At 44.3% G+C, this 20,450-nt stretch overlaps 1 protein-coding gene across 4 annotated transcripts in view; it reads left to right on the plus strand.

Moving 5' to 3' along the window:
• RIPK2 (receptor interacting serine/threonine kinase 2) overlaps nucleotides 1-20,450 on the plus strand; it is a 93,956-nt gene that overhangs the window by 67,159 nt on the left and 6,347 nt on the right. For 3 of the 4 annotated variants that reach the window (XM_083187389.1, XM_083187388.1, XM_083187386.1), the window contains 6 exons: nucleotides 2,333-2,382; nucleotides 4,860-5,021; nucleotides 12,205-12,284; nucleotides 14,066-14,158; nucleotides 18,420-18,459; nucleotides 19,225-19,272. In XM_083187389.1, coding sequence (XP_083043515.1) covers nucleotides 2,333-2,382; nucleotides 4,860-5,021; nucleotides 12,205-12,284; nucleotides 14,066-14,158; nucleotides 18,420-18,459; nucleotides 19,225-19,272 — 473 coding nt within the window. The remainder of the gene's footprint in view (nucleotides 1-2,332; nucleotides 2,383-4,859; nucleotides 5,022-12,204; nucleotides 12,285-14,065; nucleotides 14,159-18,419; nucleotides 18,460-19,224; nucleotides 19,273-20,450) is intronic. The other variant, XM_083187387.1, reaches the window with a different exon arrangement.

The following is a 20,450-nucleotide window of genomic DNA, read 5'->3' on the forward strand; positions in this document are numbered from 1 at the left end:
TAGGGGCACCAGCAGCTTCTGTTGATTAAAATGATATGCAGCATGCCTATATTATGTGTGTGAGTGAGGCTGTATCTGCATATGAAATAGTGTATTCATGGAAATCACTGTAACATAGCATTCCATATGCAGGTACAGCCACAGTCGCTCACAGAATATAGGCATGCCGCATATCATTTTAATCATCGGAAGCTCCTTATGTGTCATGGTCACATAACAATGCAAATAAGATGAATTTTCAGCAAAAAAGGCACCCAACGTTAGCAAAACTAACCAGGAGCTGCATGGCCTATTGAGGCAAGATGTATGAGGAAACATCTGTATCCAAGCAGAGGCAGAGGTCACAGTGTTAGTGGCTGTGGGTGGGTTGGTTGTGCAATAGTGTTCGGCATATGTGTAAGGGGCATTATGTGTGTCATGTATAAATGCATTAATAATGTGTGAGATATGTGTAACAGGCATTATGTGTGTCATGTGTATAAGGGCATTAATAATGTGCAACATATGTGTAAGGGGCATTATGTGTGTCATTATGTGTATGGAGGGCATTAATAAAGGTTGGCATATGTGTAAGGGGCATTATGTTTATAATAGTATTAATAATGTGTGTCATGTGTAAGGGGCATTACTGTGTGGTATTATTAGGGGTGCCGAAAGAAAGGGGTAGGGGGTACAAATTACCCAGGCCAAAGTCTGATGAAAGGGCCCAGTAAGGGCCCCAGGCCCCCTCCCCTTAAGTGACAGCAGCAGCTGCAGCTCTTCTCCTCCACCTCTTTGTGCTGGGTTGCAGTGTGGCCATGGAGGTGCTTAAAATACAATATTTTCTCAAGATTTTTTTCTAAAGGTATAATGTGAATAATGTGAGGAGTAATGTATATAAGGTAAAGTGGTACTACTGTGTGATGTAATGTGAATAAGGGACACCATCAGCGGCATAACTATAGCACCGCAGCCCCCGCCACCGCGGGGGGGGCGCTGTGCATGTGGGGGCGCCGGGGGCTGCGGTGCTATAGTTAAACCCCCCCCCCCCTAATCCCCGCAGACTTACTACGCGCTGGTCCTGGCGGCTCCGTTCTTCTGCTGAGGACCACCACAAAATGGCCGCCCCCATATAGCACACAGTTCTCTGAAACTTTTGTGGTGGTCCTCAGCAGAAGAACGGAGCCGCCGGGACCAGCGCGATAGGTAAGGCTGTGGGGGATTGGGGGGGGGGGGTTGCATAGGCGGCGAGGCGGCAGGGCAGGGGGGAGGGGTGCTTGGCGGGGTGGCGGCGCCCCCCCCTAACGGCGGGGGGGCGCCCAAAACGTAGCTACGCCAGTGGACACCATCGCATGATATAATGTGAATAAAGTTGCACTACTGTATGGCATAATTTGAATTGGGGGTACTATTGTGTGGCCATGCCCCTTCCCAGCAAGAACACACCCCTGTTTGGGCTGCACACCGAATGTGTGCATTGTTTCTATTTCAAATATTGCGGGTAGGAGCACCAAAATGATGACTGCTATGATGAGGGTTGATGGTGCTGGGAGAGGTGAGCAGGGTCAGAGGTGGAACTAGTGGCGGTGCTAGGGGGCACTGAGAATGGGATAATAAAGCAAAAGGTATGTACACACGTACAGATTTTTCTGTCTGATCTATCTGGTGGGAACAAAAACCTGGAAATGTATGGGAGCAATTGACAATCAAAACATTGTTCCCAAATGCTTGAAAACAGACAGTGATCAGCCAGACAAATTGTTTAAATCATTCTGATATAACAAATTTATCAAAGCATAGATTCTTTTCTGCATTTGGGTGGAAATTTTTGATTGGCATATGCACCCATACATTTCCAGGTTTTTGTTCCCACCAGATATATTGGACAGATAAATCTGTAAGTGTGTACGCACCTAAAGTCTCTCACCTTCATTATCCAATCCACAGACATGTCATCACTCACAGGTAGATCAGAAGCAGATTATTTGCTGTCCTGCCCCACCTACACATCATTATATTGGAGATGTTGCCCTCTTCACACTTTATTATGGTCCCCAGCCCTACCACTTTCCCCTGCCACTCTATAAAAAAAAAAATAGATCACCCAGCAATTAATAATTAGGAGGATACTAATAATTATTCCTAATCTAAATTGTGGGATTCTATTCTGTGTTTGTGTGTGTATGTGTGGGTTGGAGGGGTATGGCACGTACGGGTAGAGGAGAAGCATGCATGGTACAATCTCAAGGTGTTTTTCATGACAAATGCCATGAGGATTGCTAAACAGATTACATTTAGATGTTGACCATTTGTATATAATTGATAAAAAATATTTTTCTTTGTTATATTCTAGTTTTGCGATTATTATGTGGGAAGTTCTATCAAGAAAGCAGCCGTATGAAGGTATCTACTGTGCTGGTCTTCACAAACTGAATTAGAACATTAATAGTGAGAAAACTATAACTGTATTTGTCAGATAGGAATATACAGTATTTGAAGGGGATACGGTCGTATTGTCGACCCGACTTAGGTAACAAGGTTGACAGGGTTCTAGGTCAACATGGATAAGGATCGACAGGTGTCTAGGTCGACATGGGACAAGGTCGACATGGTTTTAGGTCGACAAATGCGTTAGATTGACGGTTCGCAAGGTAGACGTGGTTTTTTTCACTGTTTTTTGAACCGACATGTGCCGACAGGCGGTATTTCATGCCCTACCATCCATTAGGGCGTGGTGGGAGAATAAAATATTGTGCCAAGCGCAGCGAGGCACCATGCCTGAAGCATAGCAAACGATGACAGGGGCTGCGGTTGACTTCCAATGGTGTCCATGTCAACTGTGTCGACATTCGGATAAAAAAAACTGTGAAAAAACCCATGGCGACCTCGCGACCTGACTACCTAACCCATGTCGAACTAACGCATTTGTCGACCTATACCCATGTCATCCTTGTCCCATGTCGACCTAGACACCTGTCGACCTTCACCCATGTCGACCTAGAACCCTGTCAACCTTGCTGCCTGTCGACCCTATGGTGTCGACCTAATGACTGTCAACCTAAGTCTGGTCGACAATACAATCCACACCCATTTGATGTTAAAGTTTCTATAAATGACAGATGTCCCAGAATCCATCCTCTTGTGGTTCAGTAAAATATGGGACTAGTAAGTGCAAGTTGAGTATTCTATGAGTACAAGTGGAACCTAAACCAAGGGGCTTGGAAAGAGAGGAACTGTGGGGTAGATGTATGAAGCAGTGATATGGGAGGAGAAGTGATAAAGTGTCTGGTACTTAATCACCGTCCAATCAGCTCCTGACTGTTAAGTTACAGGCTGGGTTTAAAAGGGGATGGTTAAAAGCTGATTGGCCGGTGATAAAGTACCAGGCACTTTATCACTTCTCCTCCCTTATCACTGCTTCATACATCTACCCCAGTGTTAGCAGCTGAGTGACGTGGGAGGAAAATCTACTTAAACGGAGGGGAAGACAATAATCTTAGTCCACTACCCTTTCTGTGAAGTAATATGTCCTTAGATTTCCCCTGAACATCCCTACCTCCAGTGTCAGTGCATTTCCTTCTGTTCTAATGCTTCTCCTCATTTGAAGAATGTCGCCCTCCTGGACCTTGTTAAAACCCTTAATATTTCTGTGGAAATTTGTATCATGTCCCCCTTTCCCTTCTCTGCTCCAAACTATACCTATTGAGATTTGTTTTTGTCTTGCTGGGTGCATTTTGTGATGTAGGCCAAGCACCATTTTAGTTTCCCTTCTTTGTACCACCTCTAATGTATTTATATTCGGTACTTATGAGTTTTTCGGGCGCCCGATTTCTAAATCGGGTCGGATCGGGCACATCGCATCGCATCGCATGCGACCATCGGATGCGATGCGATGACCCGATTTTTCCATAGGAATCAATGTTAAAATGGACTGAGTCCATTTTAACATGGAATTCAATGGGAAAAAGGGGTCCTTTTCATACCCCTACTATCCAAGTGGGCATGGAGTTGGATATAAACCTGTGGCGAGCGTAGCGAGCCACCGAGCCCGAAGCGTGGCGAGCGTAGCGAGCCCCGCGAGGGGACATAGAATACCGTCCCCTCGCGGGGCTCGCTTCGCTCGCCACGCTTCGGGCTCGGTGGCTCGCTGCGCTCGCCACAGGTTTATATCCAACTCCATGCCCACTTGGATAGTAGGGGTATGAAGAGGACCCCTTTTTCCCATTGAATTCCATGTTAAAATGGACTCCGTCAATTTTAACATTGATTCCTATGGAAAAATCGGGTCATCGCATCCGATGGTCGCATGCGATGCGATGTGATGCGATGCGATATCGCATCGCATCGCATCTGATTGTATGCCTTAACTTAAGGCATACAATCAAAAAATCGGGCGCCCAGATAACTCATAAGTACCTTATATTCTTCTGGAGATCCGGGGCCAAATGTAATAGGGTGAGAGTTTCAGAAAGTGACAGATTTTGGGAGAGTTTTCCCATGTTTTTTAAAGCAGCAATCAATTACATGGCAAAATCAACCTGGTTTTGCAGTGTAATCGATTGCTGTTTTAAATAAAAGGGGAAAACTCTCCCAAAGTCTCTCACTTTCTGAAACTCTCACCCTATTACATTTGGCCCATGGTCTCAAGAACGAGACACGTTACTCTAGATAAGGGAGTGGAGGAGAAGAGGGCAAGGAGTCTTGGAGTTTCTGTGGGAACTCCAAATGGTAGAGGATAAGTGTTGAAAAGGTAGTAGGAGAGCCATGAGAGGGCAGTGTCAGAGTGGGAGACTTGGAAAAAAAAAACCTTAGTCAAGAAATCCAAATGCCGAGTGGTGTATTTAAGTAGTACTAATTTTTCCCAATTATTATTTTATCAGGAGCCATAGACCAGATGCAGATCATGTTCAGTGTGAAGCAAGGGAGCAGACCGGACACGAGTGAAGAAAGTCTGCCCTTGGTCATTCCCCACCGGGACTTGTTTATGCCATTAATGCAGAGTGGGTGGGCCAGTGATCCCGATGATAGACCATCTTTTCTAAGTAAGTGAGCAGAGAATGCCTGACATCTGTATGTGAGAATAAGGCTAAACTGCACCTGCCATCTCTACACGCTGGAGGGCACCATAGCTGTGCAACCTAACAATTACCCAGAAACCAGTGACAAATCCTGCATGCCCCTATGCCGTCACTAGTTTCTAGTGAAGTCAGTGGCTGCATTTTTATAAGTCTTGGTTTACCTTGAAAATAAGTAGAGGAGTAACATCATGTACTTTAGGGACCATTAAACACTTTTGATCCTGTACACGTTTGTAAATATATGCAAAGTTGCAAAAACCACACAATACCTGCAATTATGCACCAGTAGTATATTTTCCTGATTTACATCACGTATATACTGTATATAGTATCAGATATGCATACACCCATTATTTCCAGGAGGCACACTCACTCCTTATCTGAAATAAATACACTATACCCCTAGGCGTTTGTCTTATACTTTTTTTTTTTTGGTACTTGTGTATTTTTCATGGCGCCCGATATATCGATGTGATCCGAACCGATTTTTGACCTGTTCATAATGATTTTATATAGTGTGGCGAGCGCAGTAATCCACATCCCCTGGCGGGGCTCGCTACGCTTTGGGCTCAGTGGCTCGATGCGCTCGCCACACTATATAAAATCAAATGCGTAGTGGATAGTGGGGTTATTAACAGGTCAAAAATCGGTTCCGATCGCATAGATATATCGGCCAATATCGCATCCGATATATCGGCCGATATCGCATCCAATATATCGAGCGCCGTGAAAATACACAAGTACCCATTTTTTTTTTTATTCAATAGTTTTTATTGATTTTTGCACATACAGAGAAACAAACAAACCAAACAGGTAGACACGACAATATACAGGTGGTACACATTCAGGTAATGTCGTATTACAGAGCAACCATGCAAGGAACAAATAGCTATTGCAGGACATAAACAACATTTCCTGTGCAAGTTTTAGCAACAGAAATACCCGAAGGAGCCATGCGAGTAGGTGTCTAATATAGAAAAACAGGAATGTATTGAAACAGATTTATAATAATGAGATATGCGTTCCCTCCTATCTCAAAATTCAAACAGGAGAACCACTTAAATCCTTCTTAGATGGACAAAACCATGTGCACTGCAGGTGGGGCAGATGTTACTTGTGCAGAGAGAATTAGATTTAGGTGGAGTTTTAATTCAAAGTGAGATCTATATTGCAGTGTAAAAATAAAGCAGCCAGTATTTACCCTACACAGAAACAAAATAACTCACCCAAATCTAATTCTCTGTGCACATTCTACATCTGCCCCACCTGCAGTGCACAGGGTTTTGTCCATCTAAGAAGGATTTTGTCAGAAAGAGTGAACTAGAATAAGGCCCATAGGGACAAAAGACTAATGACCTTAAACTAATGGCCCCCATACTCTAGAAAGATTTGTCTGACCTGTACATTGCATCTGATTTCCCTTGAACTTCCCAGGCAGCTTCCCAGGAAGGCTACATCCAATTTGACACATGATGTGCCATTTTTTTACATCCAATTTGCATCAGATGAATCTCATGTGATTTATCACTTGCGATAAATCACATGACATTTATCTGATGCGAATTGGATGTACCGTAATTTACCGTATTTTAAAATACGGATTCACCTGGAATACAAATACGAATGTATATCAACCATAGTAAATTTGGCTAGATACGGCTAGAAATGATTATGCGTATTTATAGCCATTTCTGCTTAGTAAATTTCCCCATTGCGCCCCCCCCCCCCCCAACACACACACACCCAAAAATCTAGACAAGCAAAGACAGATAAGCACTCTCATCAGCTGACACATCTTATGATCTCTGCCACATTGATGTTCAGTACCAAGCAATACAGTAGGTCACTTAAGCCGTGAGCCACACAATATTCAGACAAAGTAAAACTACAATAAATGGTGGACACTGCTACAGATGGGAGAGAGGAACCACCGCGTCTGCAATGTCCTGAGTCGAAAGTGAGTTGTTCTCTCTATATACAGTACAATGAAATTAGGCTTGAGCTCCGTTGCAGCACAGCGCCTGATTGCTTATGCGGCTCTCCATGGACTCCTGTGCAGGTAACATCGGTACACTGAAATCAGGCTTGAGCTCCGGCGGAGTACGGCGCCTGATTGCCTGTGCGGCTCACCATGGACTCCTGTGTTATATAAATGTAAACACAGTCCATGGAGAGCCGCAAAAGCAAAAAGCCATACTCCGCCGTAGCTCAAGTCTGATTTCAGTGTACTGTATACAAAGAGAACAGCTCACTTTCGACTCAGGACATTACAGCAGCGGTGGTTCCTCTCTCCCATCTCCCTGCTTCTTCCGGTGACATGCTACGGAGGAGAGTCCAGAGCTACATAATAGATATATCGGATCTGACCCATCATGGGTGCTTTTAAGCACCCAAGATGTGCCCAGAGTCCGATATATCTTATCTCCAGCAGGTCCGATGCCCTGATCCGATCCGATGCGGATGGGACCGCGCATTAGATCAGATGTCAAACACATGTGATTTTGGGCCGATTTCACCCGAGTGCCCAAAGTGCCGACACGGGTGAAATCGGCCGAAAATCGCATAGTGTATGGGGGCCTTTAGTTTACACTGGCTCTCCCACCAGAGTTAGCAGAGTTAACACACATAACATAATCAAGATCATAAAACTTAGCAGGATATAGTTATATATGACCATAGACTAAATCAAACACAAAGCAGGAATAGATAGCATAGAGCATAAAAAAATAATGTAGAGTATTCGCAATCGGAAATATCCTCCTCGTTAGAGAAGGGAGAAACAACTTCAGTCGGGCCATCCACGTACGTCCTGGTATGGGATAAGTATAGAACCGGTCCCATCCCTGTATCGTCCAGAATTCTCATCAACAGATTCAGTGTATATGGATATTGGAGGTTTTGGAATACCCAGCACTGACAAGGGTAGCAACATTGTGAGCACCGCGGCCATCCCACAGTATTGTAACACGGAGTGACAGCGAGCCAGTAATCCATGTGTAGTCTCAAAAAGGAAACGGTTACCATCACATACAGGCTTAGCAGGAGTTGAGGGGTTAACATAGGTAGGTACAGTGATCCCTTTGCCAGCTTGGAACATATATTAGGTGGATCCGCATACCAAGCTGCAGCATTAGAAGGAGGCACAGGATTATAATAGTCATGGAGAACAGTCCCATCTTCGTCCTCCCCATGTTCAGGAGTGTAGAAAATGGAAGGAGTTACCAACTGTGTAGACCTGGGGATGCACAGGTTTCAGGGAAGTATAACAAACAGAGTGCGGTGACCCTGCCAAGTGTGGTGACCAAGCACAGCAGAGAAGCCCTTCTGAAATGGAGCTCACCCCTGAAGCAGACCACCCGTATGGGCCTGACTGAGCGGGAGGTGGGCAGATCGGCAGCCTTCACAGTACATGCTGCCCTTGCTGCCCTGTGCAGAAAGGATGCAGCAAAGTTGCGGCCAGCAGGGAAGTCTGGCATGGTGGAATGTGCATTAACCGCAAGAGGGGCTGCCGGGCCGGAGTCACTGTCAGGTAAAGACGCAGAGGCCATAGATCTGCCCTCCCAGCAATCCTGCTATCAAACACCAGATCTCTAGATCTGGTGTTTGAGAGCAAGATGGATAAGTTGTCTCAGCCAATACAAGACGCAAGGTCGGCCACTGCAAGATCCTCCATCCTATGCTTCACAGAAACCTGGCTGGAAGACCATATCCTCAGTGAATCTGTCAGGCTTCGGCCTCTTCAGGGCCGACCACGACAAAGAGCTCTCTGCAAATCTGCCTCTACATAAACGACAGGTGGTGCACCGACGCAAAGTCCCTGGTCAAGTCATGCAGCCCCCAACTAGAGACTCACCATCAAATGCAAACCTTTCTACTCCCCTCGAGAAATTGTCTCTGTTATCCTAGTAGGAGTAAACATCCCCCCACAGCCAAGTCCAACAGAAGCCCAACTTCAGCTGGCCACTCTGATAATGGGCACTGAACTTAGACACTCAGATTCACTGCTCATTGTGCTCGGCGACTTCAACTGTGCCAACCTCAGCCATGAGCTCCCAAAATACATGCAGCAGGTCATGTGCCACACAAGAGAGGGGCGAACGCTAGACCACTATAAAGTCTGCATACCGATCTATCCCCCATGATCCTCTCTGACCATTGCATAGTCAACCTTCTTCCAACATATATCCAGAAGCTAAAGACTGCTAAGCCTGTTATCAAGAATGTCAAAAACTGGTCAATTGAGGCAAAAATAAAGCGCCAGGCCTGCTTCAACTGCGCTGACTGTACGGTGTTCAAAGCCTCTGTCTCTGACATAGATGAACTAGTGGATACCGTCACATCCTACATCAGATTCTGCGAGAACTTATGTGTACCAATCAAGAGAATCCGATCCTTCAACAACAACAAGCCATGGTTTCGGTAGCCAGCTCAGGAAACTCATACGAGCCAAGGAGGAGGCATACAGCAGTGGGGACAGGGCACAGTACAAATGAGCCAGGAACTCCTTGACTTGGGGTATCAAACTCGCAAAAAGGGAACATGCAAACAAGCTGATGCACAACCTCACAGCAAAGGACCCTGCGGCAGTATGGAAGGGCATGCGAACCATCACAAATTACAAGAAAGCCCAATCACAGTCTGAAACCAGCCATGAACTTGCACAAGACCTGATCAAGGCTGCTGGATCGGATGGTGTGTTGCCATCCAGCCTTAAGACCTGTGCAGCTCAGCTCACCCCATCTTCACAACGATATTCAACTCCTCCCTGGACTTGTGCAAGGTTCCTGCCTGCTTCAAATGCTCTATCAACGTCCAATTGCAGCTAGATGTATAAATAAGATACACAGCAGCAGGAACACAGTTCTCAGAGTAGCAGGATTGAACTGACTGACTCACCGCCTCAGATATACCGCGCACTCCATAAAATAAACTCTGGCCTGAAAAAGTCCAAGATGGCCGTAGGCATTACTCGATCCCAAGTTTGTTGGATGGATGGTGGAAGGTGGTGGGGAGGTCCAGTCCAAGCCAGGAGCCAGTGCAGGCAAGCACCGAAGAGTGCCTAATATCTCCGCCGGTTAGCTAGCAGGGGAGCACGTCCATGCAGAACAGCGTCCGGCGGCAGAGGATGGCGCGGTCCGGGTTACCATGGTGAAGGGCCCACTATCAAGAATATCGGGCCACAAACGGAGATGACCACAAGGAGGACTCCTCTGGACCACCACCGGGTATGCAGGAAAGGCTCTCAATTCGTTCTACCCCAGGTGTTAGAGGTAATGCTGCCACAAAAGGAGATTATATCAGGATGTTAGGCGGGAGAGCCAGCAGACACATCTTCCCCTTAGTTACTCCAAGTCCCTGTCTTATAAAATCTTACTGCACTAGCGTCAACTTGTATAATATCTGATGAGTTTATTTTTTAATAAGAGAGTCTGAATTATTCATGTTATTACATATTTCCTGTATTTTGCCTACATCCTTCATCTCTTCCTTGGAAGACATTCATTGTCTGCTAATCCCCTCTTTCAATTCCTTCATTGGTTACCTATATTCTACCGTATTCAATATAAAATACTTTGTCCGACACACAAGGCCATTAAACAAACTACACCAACGTACATCTCTTCTCTTATCTCAAAATATCTTCCAACCCAACCTACAGTACCTAACTCTGAACCGTGCATCGGATCGGAATTGGAGGTCAAACTAATGCAATTTGATACTTTTCTCTGTTCAGTGCTTCGGAATCGGATGGAAAGGGCCCAAATCATACCAGTTAATAAGCACCTTAAGACTCTCCTCTAGTCTCCAAACCTTCAAGTGTTCTCAGAAAACTCCCCTCTTCAGGCTAGCTTATCAAATTACAGAAACACCCACATAACCTTTATAAACTCTCCTATCCAATCACATTACCATTGTACAGTCCACATATATCCTCACTTTCTCTCTCTCTCTCTCTCTCTCTCTTCACTTTGTCATCCTCCTGGCCCCTGGCTAACATTGCTGACTGACCATTTCATACAGCCCACCAAGAACTTTTTGCAATCTAGTAGACCATTATACAATTACACACCTATCCTTGTGTATCAATGCCTATTTTCCTATAGATATAAGCTTGCTTATTATTTATTTACAGTTTCTTATATAGCGCAGCAGATTCTGTTGCACTTTACAATTGTAGACAGTGATAAAATAAACTGGGTAACAACAGACAGATTTGGAGGTGAGGGCCCTGCTGGAAGCTTACAATCTATAGGGATATAGGAGGGACAGGCACCAGTAAAAGCATAGCAGTCTCACCAAGTTGCAGGTCCAGAAGGCAAACTATATAATACATGAGTACATGAGTGCCTCTAGGGCCGGATTAAGCCTTCGGGGGGCCTGGGTCACTTTAGACAGGGGGGCCACCTCCCACTTGTCATTACTGGCCGCAAATTGCACAGGAGAATATTACACTGTCAGAGTAGTGGCAGTATAAACTTGGTCAATGGATAACCTGGGGGAGAGGGGGGATTAATATATATACACCACATGAAAACCCTATGTTTTTCCCTCTGTAGCTTACTTTGTAAGAGACCTCACAGGCTCAGCGCTGCCTCTGATTGAAAACCCTCCCATGACGAGGCTGCTGCTGTCCTCTTATGGGACTTAGTCAACTCTCAGTCATACACTGCACACTTGTGCAGTCAGTGTGCCTTGGCTCCCGATGCTCAGCACCATTAATCATTGTCCCATTGGCAGAGAGGTGAAGCTGCAGATCTACCCCCACTCCCATGCAAAAAATCATGTTGACCGCAGGGGGCCCTAGATAGAGGGGGGCCCAGGGGTACTGACCCCCCCCCCCCCTTTTCCGGCCCTGAGGGCCTCTTATGGTTATGCATGTGGAACTTAAATATGATAAGCTTGTCTGAAGAGGTGAGTTTTCAGGGAACACTTGAAAGTTTGGAGGCTCATGGACAGTCTTATTAAGTGTGGAAAGGCATTCCATAGGGTGGGAGCAGCCCAATGAAAGTCCTGTAATAGTGAATGTGATCTAGTCATCTGTGCAGATGTTTCCCATTGTAAAGAGCACCATTATTTGTTGTGCTATATAAGAAACTCTTATTATTTATAATAATAATAATAATCATCTCTTATTGCCCCTTACTAGAGTGTTTGCTGGATCTGGAGCCAGTGATCAATATATATGATGACATTTCAATACTTGAAGGGATTGTGCAAATTAAGAAAGTAAGTTTCCACTTTCTACACATATCTTATGTGGATCCTTCTCTAGAGTTCATTGATAATAATACTTTGAGCAAACACCGACTTTGATAGCAAAGGTGGTAATTGAAACCTGATTGCTGCTCTGCTACAATGCAGATCCCAGATTTCAGGTATTCGCTGCAGTTTTCCCTCTAAGCTGTGCACGCGTGCGCGTGCACACAACTCACCGAGCATGCGCACAGACATTACAACAGAGCACACAAAGCAGCAGTGGTCCCTTTTTGCAGTTGTGGACTCAGTTAATGTGTGTTTCACCCATTAACTACATTGTGTGCTGTGTTTTGAATGTTTAAATGTTTAATAACATTTGGAAGTAAAGTTAACACAAATGCTGAATGTAATTTTCCAGTTATATATAAGTGACGCACAAAAATGTAAATTTTCTTCCAAAGTTGCACAGCCAAAATCTTTTGCCGCACACAGCCTTCGTAAAATTAGAGGGAACGTTGATTCGCTGCCCAGCCAGAGTAAAATCCTGTGCAAGGATAAACAATAGAGGAAAGAGATATTTGTGCTCCGGGCTGTATATTGTAATATGCTTTAGTGGGAACATAAATTGTAAAGGTGCCAATAGTGTAGAATACTAAAAAGGTTAATTTATTTTTTCAAATAAAACAAAACATTACGGGTATTCAAATTATTTGAAATAACATGATTAAAAAGAATAGAAAAAAGCAGTGTAATCGCCTGGAGGGACTATATGGAAAAAATAGTCCATATGGTACCGTATTGTGCCACTTAGTTTCCAGAGCTGTCCCTATGATGCCTTTTTGGAAAGTGGGAGTCCAGATATTTGTAATCCAGTATGAGTGGTTCCGCAGTGGGAGAGGAATAAAGTTCCTTTTGGTAAAATTCCAATTGTTTAGGGTGGTTCACCAGTGGGATAGCACTCCCTGGCTGGTCTGTGAACTCCAACGTGCTGCGGACCACCTAATGGGGTGAAGGTGTAAAGAAATGTGGCTGGTTCGGTGTCTGGTATAAAAGCCGGTCCTGTATGGCAATAAAAATATACTCCCTTTCTGCACGGACGCGTTTCGCCAATACCACAACTTTATCAAGGACTCCAGGCGATTACACAGCTTTTTTCTATCTTTTTTAATCATGTTATTGCAAAAATATTTTTAATATGCACAATCTTTTGTTTTATTTGAAAAAATAAATTAACCTCTTTGTTATTCTACACTATTAGCACCTTTACAATTTATGTTCCCACTAAAGTATATTACAATATACAGCGCGGAGCACAAATTTCTCTTTCCTCTATTGTGTAAAAACCCTATTACTGTATGTGCATCGCAGCTTGACGAAGCATCTGCTCTTGATAACTTGCTATCAATACCCTCTCTAAAATCCTGTGCAAGCCTGTGGATTGCTTAGAAGGGCAATTTTAAAGTTAAATAAATGCTACATTAAATTGTGCAGAAAGCTCTCAGATTAGCACTTTTGGCAACTCTGAAGTTATTATATTTTGTGCATCATCTGATTTATTCAGATGCTGTGAACATACAGTACATGACAAAATTTCCCCATGGATACCTGTGTGTGGTCATCGGAGTAATGGTCTACCCCACAAATATTTCTAGTTAGTGGGGTAGAACCATCTATAGTGATGATGAGCATATATAAGGGCTGATTCATTATTGCACATCTGATGGATCCTGACATTTTTCACACTGCACCTGCTCTATAGCCGGGAGTAAATGTTGAACGTAAATGTTTTTTCTCTACTTTAATTTTTTCAGACAAGAAGCAGTATTCCCTGCATCCCCACTCCAAGCTTACCCTTACCAGATGAGGAAAGTTCCACAAATATAGATGTACATGGCAAAAAAAGTGTATGTACCAAAAGTATAATATTCCTTTTTTTCAATGTGACTCGTTTTTTACAACCTCCCCCTTTGCAGTCCAGGTTTTAAGGATATCCATGCTTAATTCCAGATGGAATCATATTAATAGAACCTGAACTGTAAAGGTGCCCATACACTGAGGCGATTTGGTCCGATTTCGGCCGATTGCGACAAATCGTCCAGTTAAATCGGACCAAATCGCCTCTCCCTGACATGCAGTCGGGTCCGTTGTGCATCGGACCCGACCAGGTGGTCGGAACGGCTAGCCGTCCGACCACCTGTTCTGGAACCTCCCTCCAGGCGACGAGGCGGGCGGGAAGCAGGGACGCATGCGATCCATCAATAAGGATCGCATATGTCCCTGCCGCCTGTCACAGCAGTGTATGGGCACCTTAAAGGTGGAATCATTCAATGTTTTCATTGATGTCAATAAACTGTCCTCTATGATACTTTATTTGTGATTGGAGTGTACATGTATCCCCATTTATTATTAGCCTTTGCATTATACCCGTGTTCCTCCTTGTATATTACTGGTTTTCAGGGAGATTGTGTACCTCTAGGCCAGTAGCTGCCCTGTTCCAAGTAGTACTAGTTAGTGGAATTCCTTTTTTCTTTTTCTAATTATTTCCAATTGTTTTGTGTTCTATAGAGATAAGGATTTTCTATTTCATGTACAACAGAGATGGGTAGATAGATCGGGTGGCGCAATAAAAGCTGCCGATGGGTATAGTTTCAGTGGGTCCCTCAAACCCTTCACCAACACCAGAAATACAAAAATAGAAACCACACTTATCAGGCGCTTATATCCTTCGTTTTTGCAGAGTCCTCCAATAGATGGAATTCATGCAAGAAAAACAAAAGGTGCAATAGTGAAGTACGTTCAAATCCACACTTCCAATTTTAATGAACACATAGCACGAATACACAATAAAACCACTAAAAACAATTCATTAATCATAAAAACATATACTTCATATGCAGCACTATTGAAGGTGCTCTAGTGCATAATTAATCCTCAGTGTAGGTATAGACGAGAAATTACCGGCTGTTGTGGGAACTGGTCAGTACACAGTTCCAAAAGCGTGTGTGACAGTGCTTGGATTACCACGCAGCGTCTCCCGGCTCTCTCCGTCCACCAACCAGTGAGAAATTCAATTGCCCAGTTCAGCAACGCGTTTCTTCCTTTTCCCAAGGACTTTTTCAAGGTGTACCAGTCAAAAGGCAAATGAACTCCTTATATACCCTATCCCGTGTGTCAGGCTGGATTCTAATTAGTGAATTCCTACAAGTCCCACAATCCATTGCCTGCACACGGGCTTCCTGTCGACCACAATTGGCTGACAGGGTTACCATGGTAATCGCCGCGTCCTGACGCAGCAGGACATCTGGCTACCACTACATTCATTCCGGGTGTAGCCATAATCTCGCTCCCTTTTGATGTGTCTTTGGGAGCCGATACGTCACTTCCGGCTTCCATCCACTTGGTTCATCACGCATTCTGCGTTACTATGGTGATGTAATCTGTGTGGATGTACATTCATTTCACTGCGGTGATGTTATTCAGCCTCATGATGTATTACAACCATGGATTATTTCTAAAAATAGTATATATAGAAAGGAGTTTAAAAATAACATCCGATATCAATGTAAAACCACAATAAAAACAGACATGTCGATAAAAACAATAAAAAACATTTTATTTCGAAGTCCGAATTTAACCCATGGGGAATCAAAATGCCTAAATCGTAAATCATTTGCATTTCTGCTTTCGCAAGTGGCTTGGCTAACCCTTTTTGTCTCCAATTTTCTTTGATCTGTCTTAGACCGCAGAAATTGGCTATACCTTTGGGGTTGCAGTTGTGGTGAGTTCTAAAGTGCTCGGACAGTGCATGGGTAGTGACACCTTTCCTAATATTTCTAAGGTGTTCACCCAGGCGCACTTTCAGTGGCCAGGATGTGCGCCCAATATACCATAGGTCACACTTGCAATTAATGGCATAAACGACATTGCTACTATTGCACGTTACAAAGTCCCTAATTTTAAAATCTTTTTGATTAATACAGACCTCTGTAATTTTGGAAGGAGGTCCTTGTACAGCCCTACACCCTAGACATATCCCACACCTGAAAAAACCTTTCGATTTTATAGTTGTCATTGGTTTTGTGGGTTGTGCTGCACTCCTCACTAAATTGGTTTTAATTGTGGGGGCTCTCTTATATATGCATTTAGGGTGTGTAGGTATAATATCACCTATAATTGGGTCTTTCTTTAAGATAGTCTAATGCTTCTTCAAAGACTTTTCCAATAATTTATATTGACTGCTATATGTCGTTATGAAGGCCCATAAATGATAATCCACTCAATATTGAATTCACATTTGAAAAAGATTTTAAGAAAATTAATTTTTTAGACATATCGCTATACATTGAAAACAATGAGGTCGACACAATGAATTTTAGCAAACCCACTGACTCGGGGGCCTATATTCAGGCCAAAAGTTGTCATCACCCGGACTGGCTCAAATCGATCCCTGAGGGCCAGTTCAGGCGCCTGAGACGAAACTGTACTCAACTTGAAATATACAGAGATCAGGCGAGCACTATGAAAGAAAAGTTTATATCATCTGGTTATAATGAAAATACCATAGATGGGGTGAGCAATAAAGTGGCAGATATAGACCGATCGGATTTATTGAAACCCAGAGATATAGAAGGAAAGGATACTACCAAATTTGACTGGGCCTTCGTAACGACATATAGCAGTCAATATAAATTATTGGAAAAGTCTTTGAAGAAGCATTGGAGTATCTTAAAGAAAGACCCAATTATAGGTGATATTATACCTACACACCCTAAATGCATATATAAGAGAGCCCCCACAATTAAAACCAATTTAGTGAGGAGTGCAGTACAACCCACAAAACCAATGACAACTATAAAATCGAAAGGTTTTTTTAGGTGTGGGATATGTCTAGGGTGTAGGGCTGTAGAAGGACCTCCTTCCAAAATCACAGAGGTCTGTATTAATCAAAAAGATTTTAAAATTAGGGACTTTGTAACGTGCAATAGTAGCACCGTCGTTTATGCCATTAATTGCAAGTGTGACCTATGGTATATTGGGCGCACATCCAGGCCACTGAAAGTGCGCCTGGGTGAACACCTTAGAAATATTAGGAAAGGTGTCACTACCCATGCACTGTCCGAGCACTTTAGAACTCACCACAACTGCAACCCCAAAGGTATAGCCAATTTCTGCGGTCTAAGACAGATCAAAGAAAATTGGAGACAAAAAGGGTTAGCCAAGCCACTTGCTAAAGCAGAAATGCAAATGATTTATGACTTAGGCACTTTGATTCCCCATGGGTTAAATTCGGACTTCGAAATAAAATGGTTTTTATAGTTTTTATCGACATGTCTGTTTTTATTGTGGTTTTACATTGATATCAGATGTTATTTTTAAACTTCTTTCTATATATACTATTTTTAGAAGGAATCCATGGTTGTAATACATCATGAGGCTGAATAACATCACCGCAGCGAAATGAATGTACATCCACACAGATTACATCACCATAGTTACGCAGAATGCTGCGTCAGGACGCGGCGATTACCATGGTAACCCTGTCAGCCAATTGTGGTCGACAGGAAGCCCGTGTGCAGGCAATGGATTGTGGGACTTGTAGGAATTCACTAATTAGAATCCAGCCTGACACACGGGATAGGGTATATAAGGAGTTAATTTGCCTTTTGACTGGTACACCTTGAAAAAGTCCTTGGGAAAAGGAAGAAACGCGTTGGTGAACTGGGCAATTGAATTTCTCACTGGTTGGTGGACGGAGAGAGCCGGAAGACGTTGCGTGGTAATCCAAGCACTGTCACACACGCTTTTGGAACTGTGTACTGACCAGTTCCCACAACAGCCGGTAATTTCTCGTCTATACCTACACTGAGGATTAATTATGCACTAGAGCACCTTCAATAGTGCTGCATATGAAGTATATGTTTATATGATGGATGAATTGTTTTTAGTGGTTTTATTGTGTATTCGTGCTATGTGTGCATTAAAATTGGAAGTGTGGCTTTGAACGTACTTCACTATTGCACCTTTTGTTTTTCTTGCATGAATTTCATCTATTGGAGGACTCTGCAAAAACAAAGGATATAAGCGCCTGATAAGTGTGGTTTCTATTTTTGTATTTCTTTTCTATTTCATGTTTATTCCTGTAATTGTACTTTGTTTTCTGTGTAGTGCAACGACTCAAGTCCTTCTGATTCTTCTGACAATGAAGGTATGTATTATGTAATGATTGTATTGTATTTAAGATCCACAAGAATAGCATCCAATACTCAGTAGAAACTAGGGGGGTCATTCTGATCCTTTTGGACGGTGCCCAAATTCGTCTCCGTTCCGATGGCTGATGGACTGCACATGCTCACAGTCTTTTGTACACATGTTACAATGTTGACGGGCCGTTCATACAGGGCAGTTCAGATGGGGGGGCAGGCCCGGTTTTCTCACATGGGAATGCCGGCAGGAGGAGGTGTGCTGGGGCAGGTGGTTGATGTCACATGACATCAACCGCCCGTCCTGTCTTCGGCAGAATGGACGCAAATATAAGTCAGTCTCCACTAACTTATATTTGCGTGGCCTGAAGAAATCATTTGATGGTCAGCGACCGTCTAATGATGTCTCTGCCAGTGGGACATACAAGGGGATGTGTCTTCGTGACACATCCCCTCACATGGTTGCCAGGGGATACGGCGGCGGCAGTATGGAGTGGTGATTCGGCAGGCGGCAGGGCAGGCCCTTTGGGACTCATTATGCTGCAAGCTTCGAGGCCTAGAAGTAATAACCAATTTGCTGTAAATATTCTGACATATTGTGTTCAAGGTGCACATAAGATTATGCTGCTTAACTGGCAACCAAAAGCCCATTCACAGCATTGCTAACATGAATGATGTTCTGAGCTCACAATTATCAGAATGGGATAAATCATATGTGAGGACAAAAGAGGTCAATCATAACGGACAGAATGATAACTTGTTTTCCCCAGATTCTCACCAGGGAGGAGCAATATGCAGAGAAGCACAAGTTTGGCCAGGTATGGAAGTAGGTGCATGGAATGAAGGGTTTCCTTTAACTGACAGTAAACAACATAAGGAAGAGAAGGGAAAGAGAAAGCAAGAGAAAGAGGGGATTTGCATCCCTTCCACTCCATAGAAACTCTCCTCCCCACAGTCACCAATCACCATTTCACAGGCTAATCCAAGGGTCACTTTTTTCGCCTCATTCTCTTTGATCTGTCTGCTGTCTTTGACACTCTCATCCACCACCTCTTTCTCCAAACTCTCCACTCCATAGCTTCCATGACTTCATGATGACCATGGTGTTTTATCACCAATTGTTCCTTCTCTGTCTCTACTTCTGTGTTTTCCTCCCACAAGGAGCTGTTGGGGCTTGTGTAGATGTATGAGGAAATGTCGGTACTCTTTACCTAGAAGGGCGCCCACGATTTTGATCGTGGGCATCGTAAGGGAAAAAAATCACGTCGGTCGCATCGCATGCGACCAAAAAATCGCATGCGATGCGACCGACGCGATGACCGCGATTTCCCATAGGGAACAATGTTAAATGTCCCAATTGACCCGATTTTCTATAGGGAACAATGTTAAATGGCCCACAAAGGTCAAATAGGCACCCTGAAGTGTGAAATGGCCCCCCCAATTGTTAACGCCACCCCACGATCAACGTCAACCCGAAGCGTGGCGAGCGCAGCGAGCCCGCGAGGGGCGGCGGTATGCGTCCTCCGACCTTTTCATACCCCCACTATCCACGTTGGCGTGGAGTTGAGAATAGTAAGTGTGGCGAGCGCAGCGAGCCACTGAGCCCGAAGCGTGGCGAGCGCAGCGAGCCCTGCGAGGGGACGCGGACACCTTCACAGGTATACGCGTCCCCTCACGGGCTTCACAGGTGTCCGCGTCCCCGCTCGGGGCACGCTGCGCTCGCCACGCTTCGGGCTCGGTGGCTCGCTGCGCTTGCCACACTTTCTATTCTCAACTCCATGCCGACGTGGATAGTGGGGGTATGAAAAGGTCGGAGGACGCGTACCGCCGCCCCTCGCGGGCTCGCTGCGCTTGCCACGCTTCAGGTTCACGTTGATTGTGGGGTGGCGTTAACAATTGGGGGGGCCATTTCACACTTCAGGGTGGCTATTTGGCCTCTGTGGGCCTTTTAACATTGTTCCCTATGGAAAATCGGGTCAATTGGGAAATTTAACAT

The sequence above is a fragment of the Crinia signifera genome, chromosome 5 (assembly GCF_055691185.1).
Source record: "Crinia signifera chromosome 5, ASM5569118v1, whole genome shotgun sequence".
Taxonomy (NCBI): domain Eukaryota; kingdom Metazoa; phylum Chordata; class Amphibia; order Anura; family Myobatrachidae; genus Crinia; species Crinia signifera.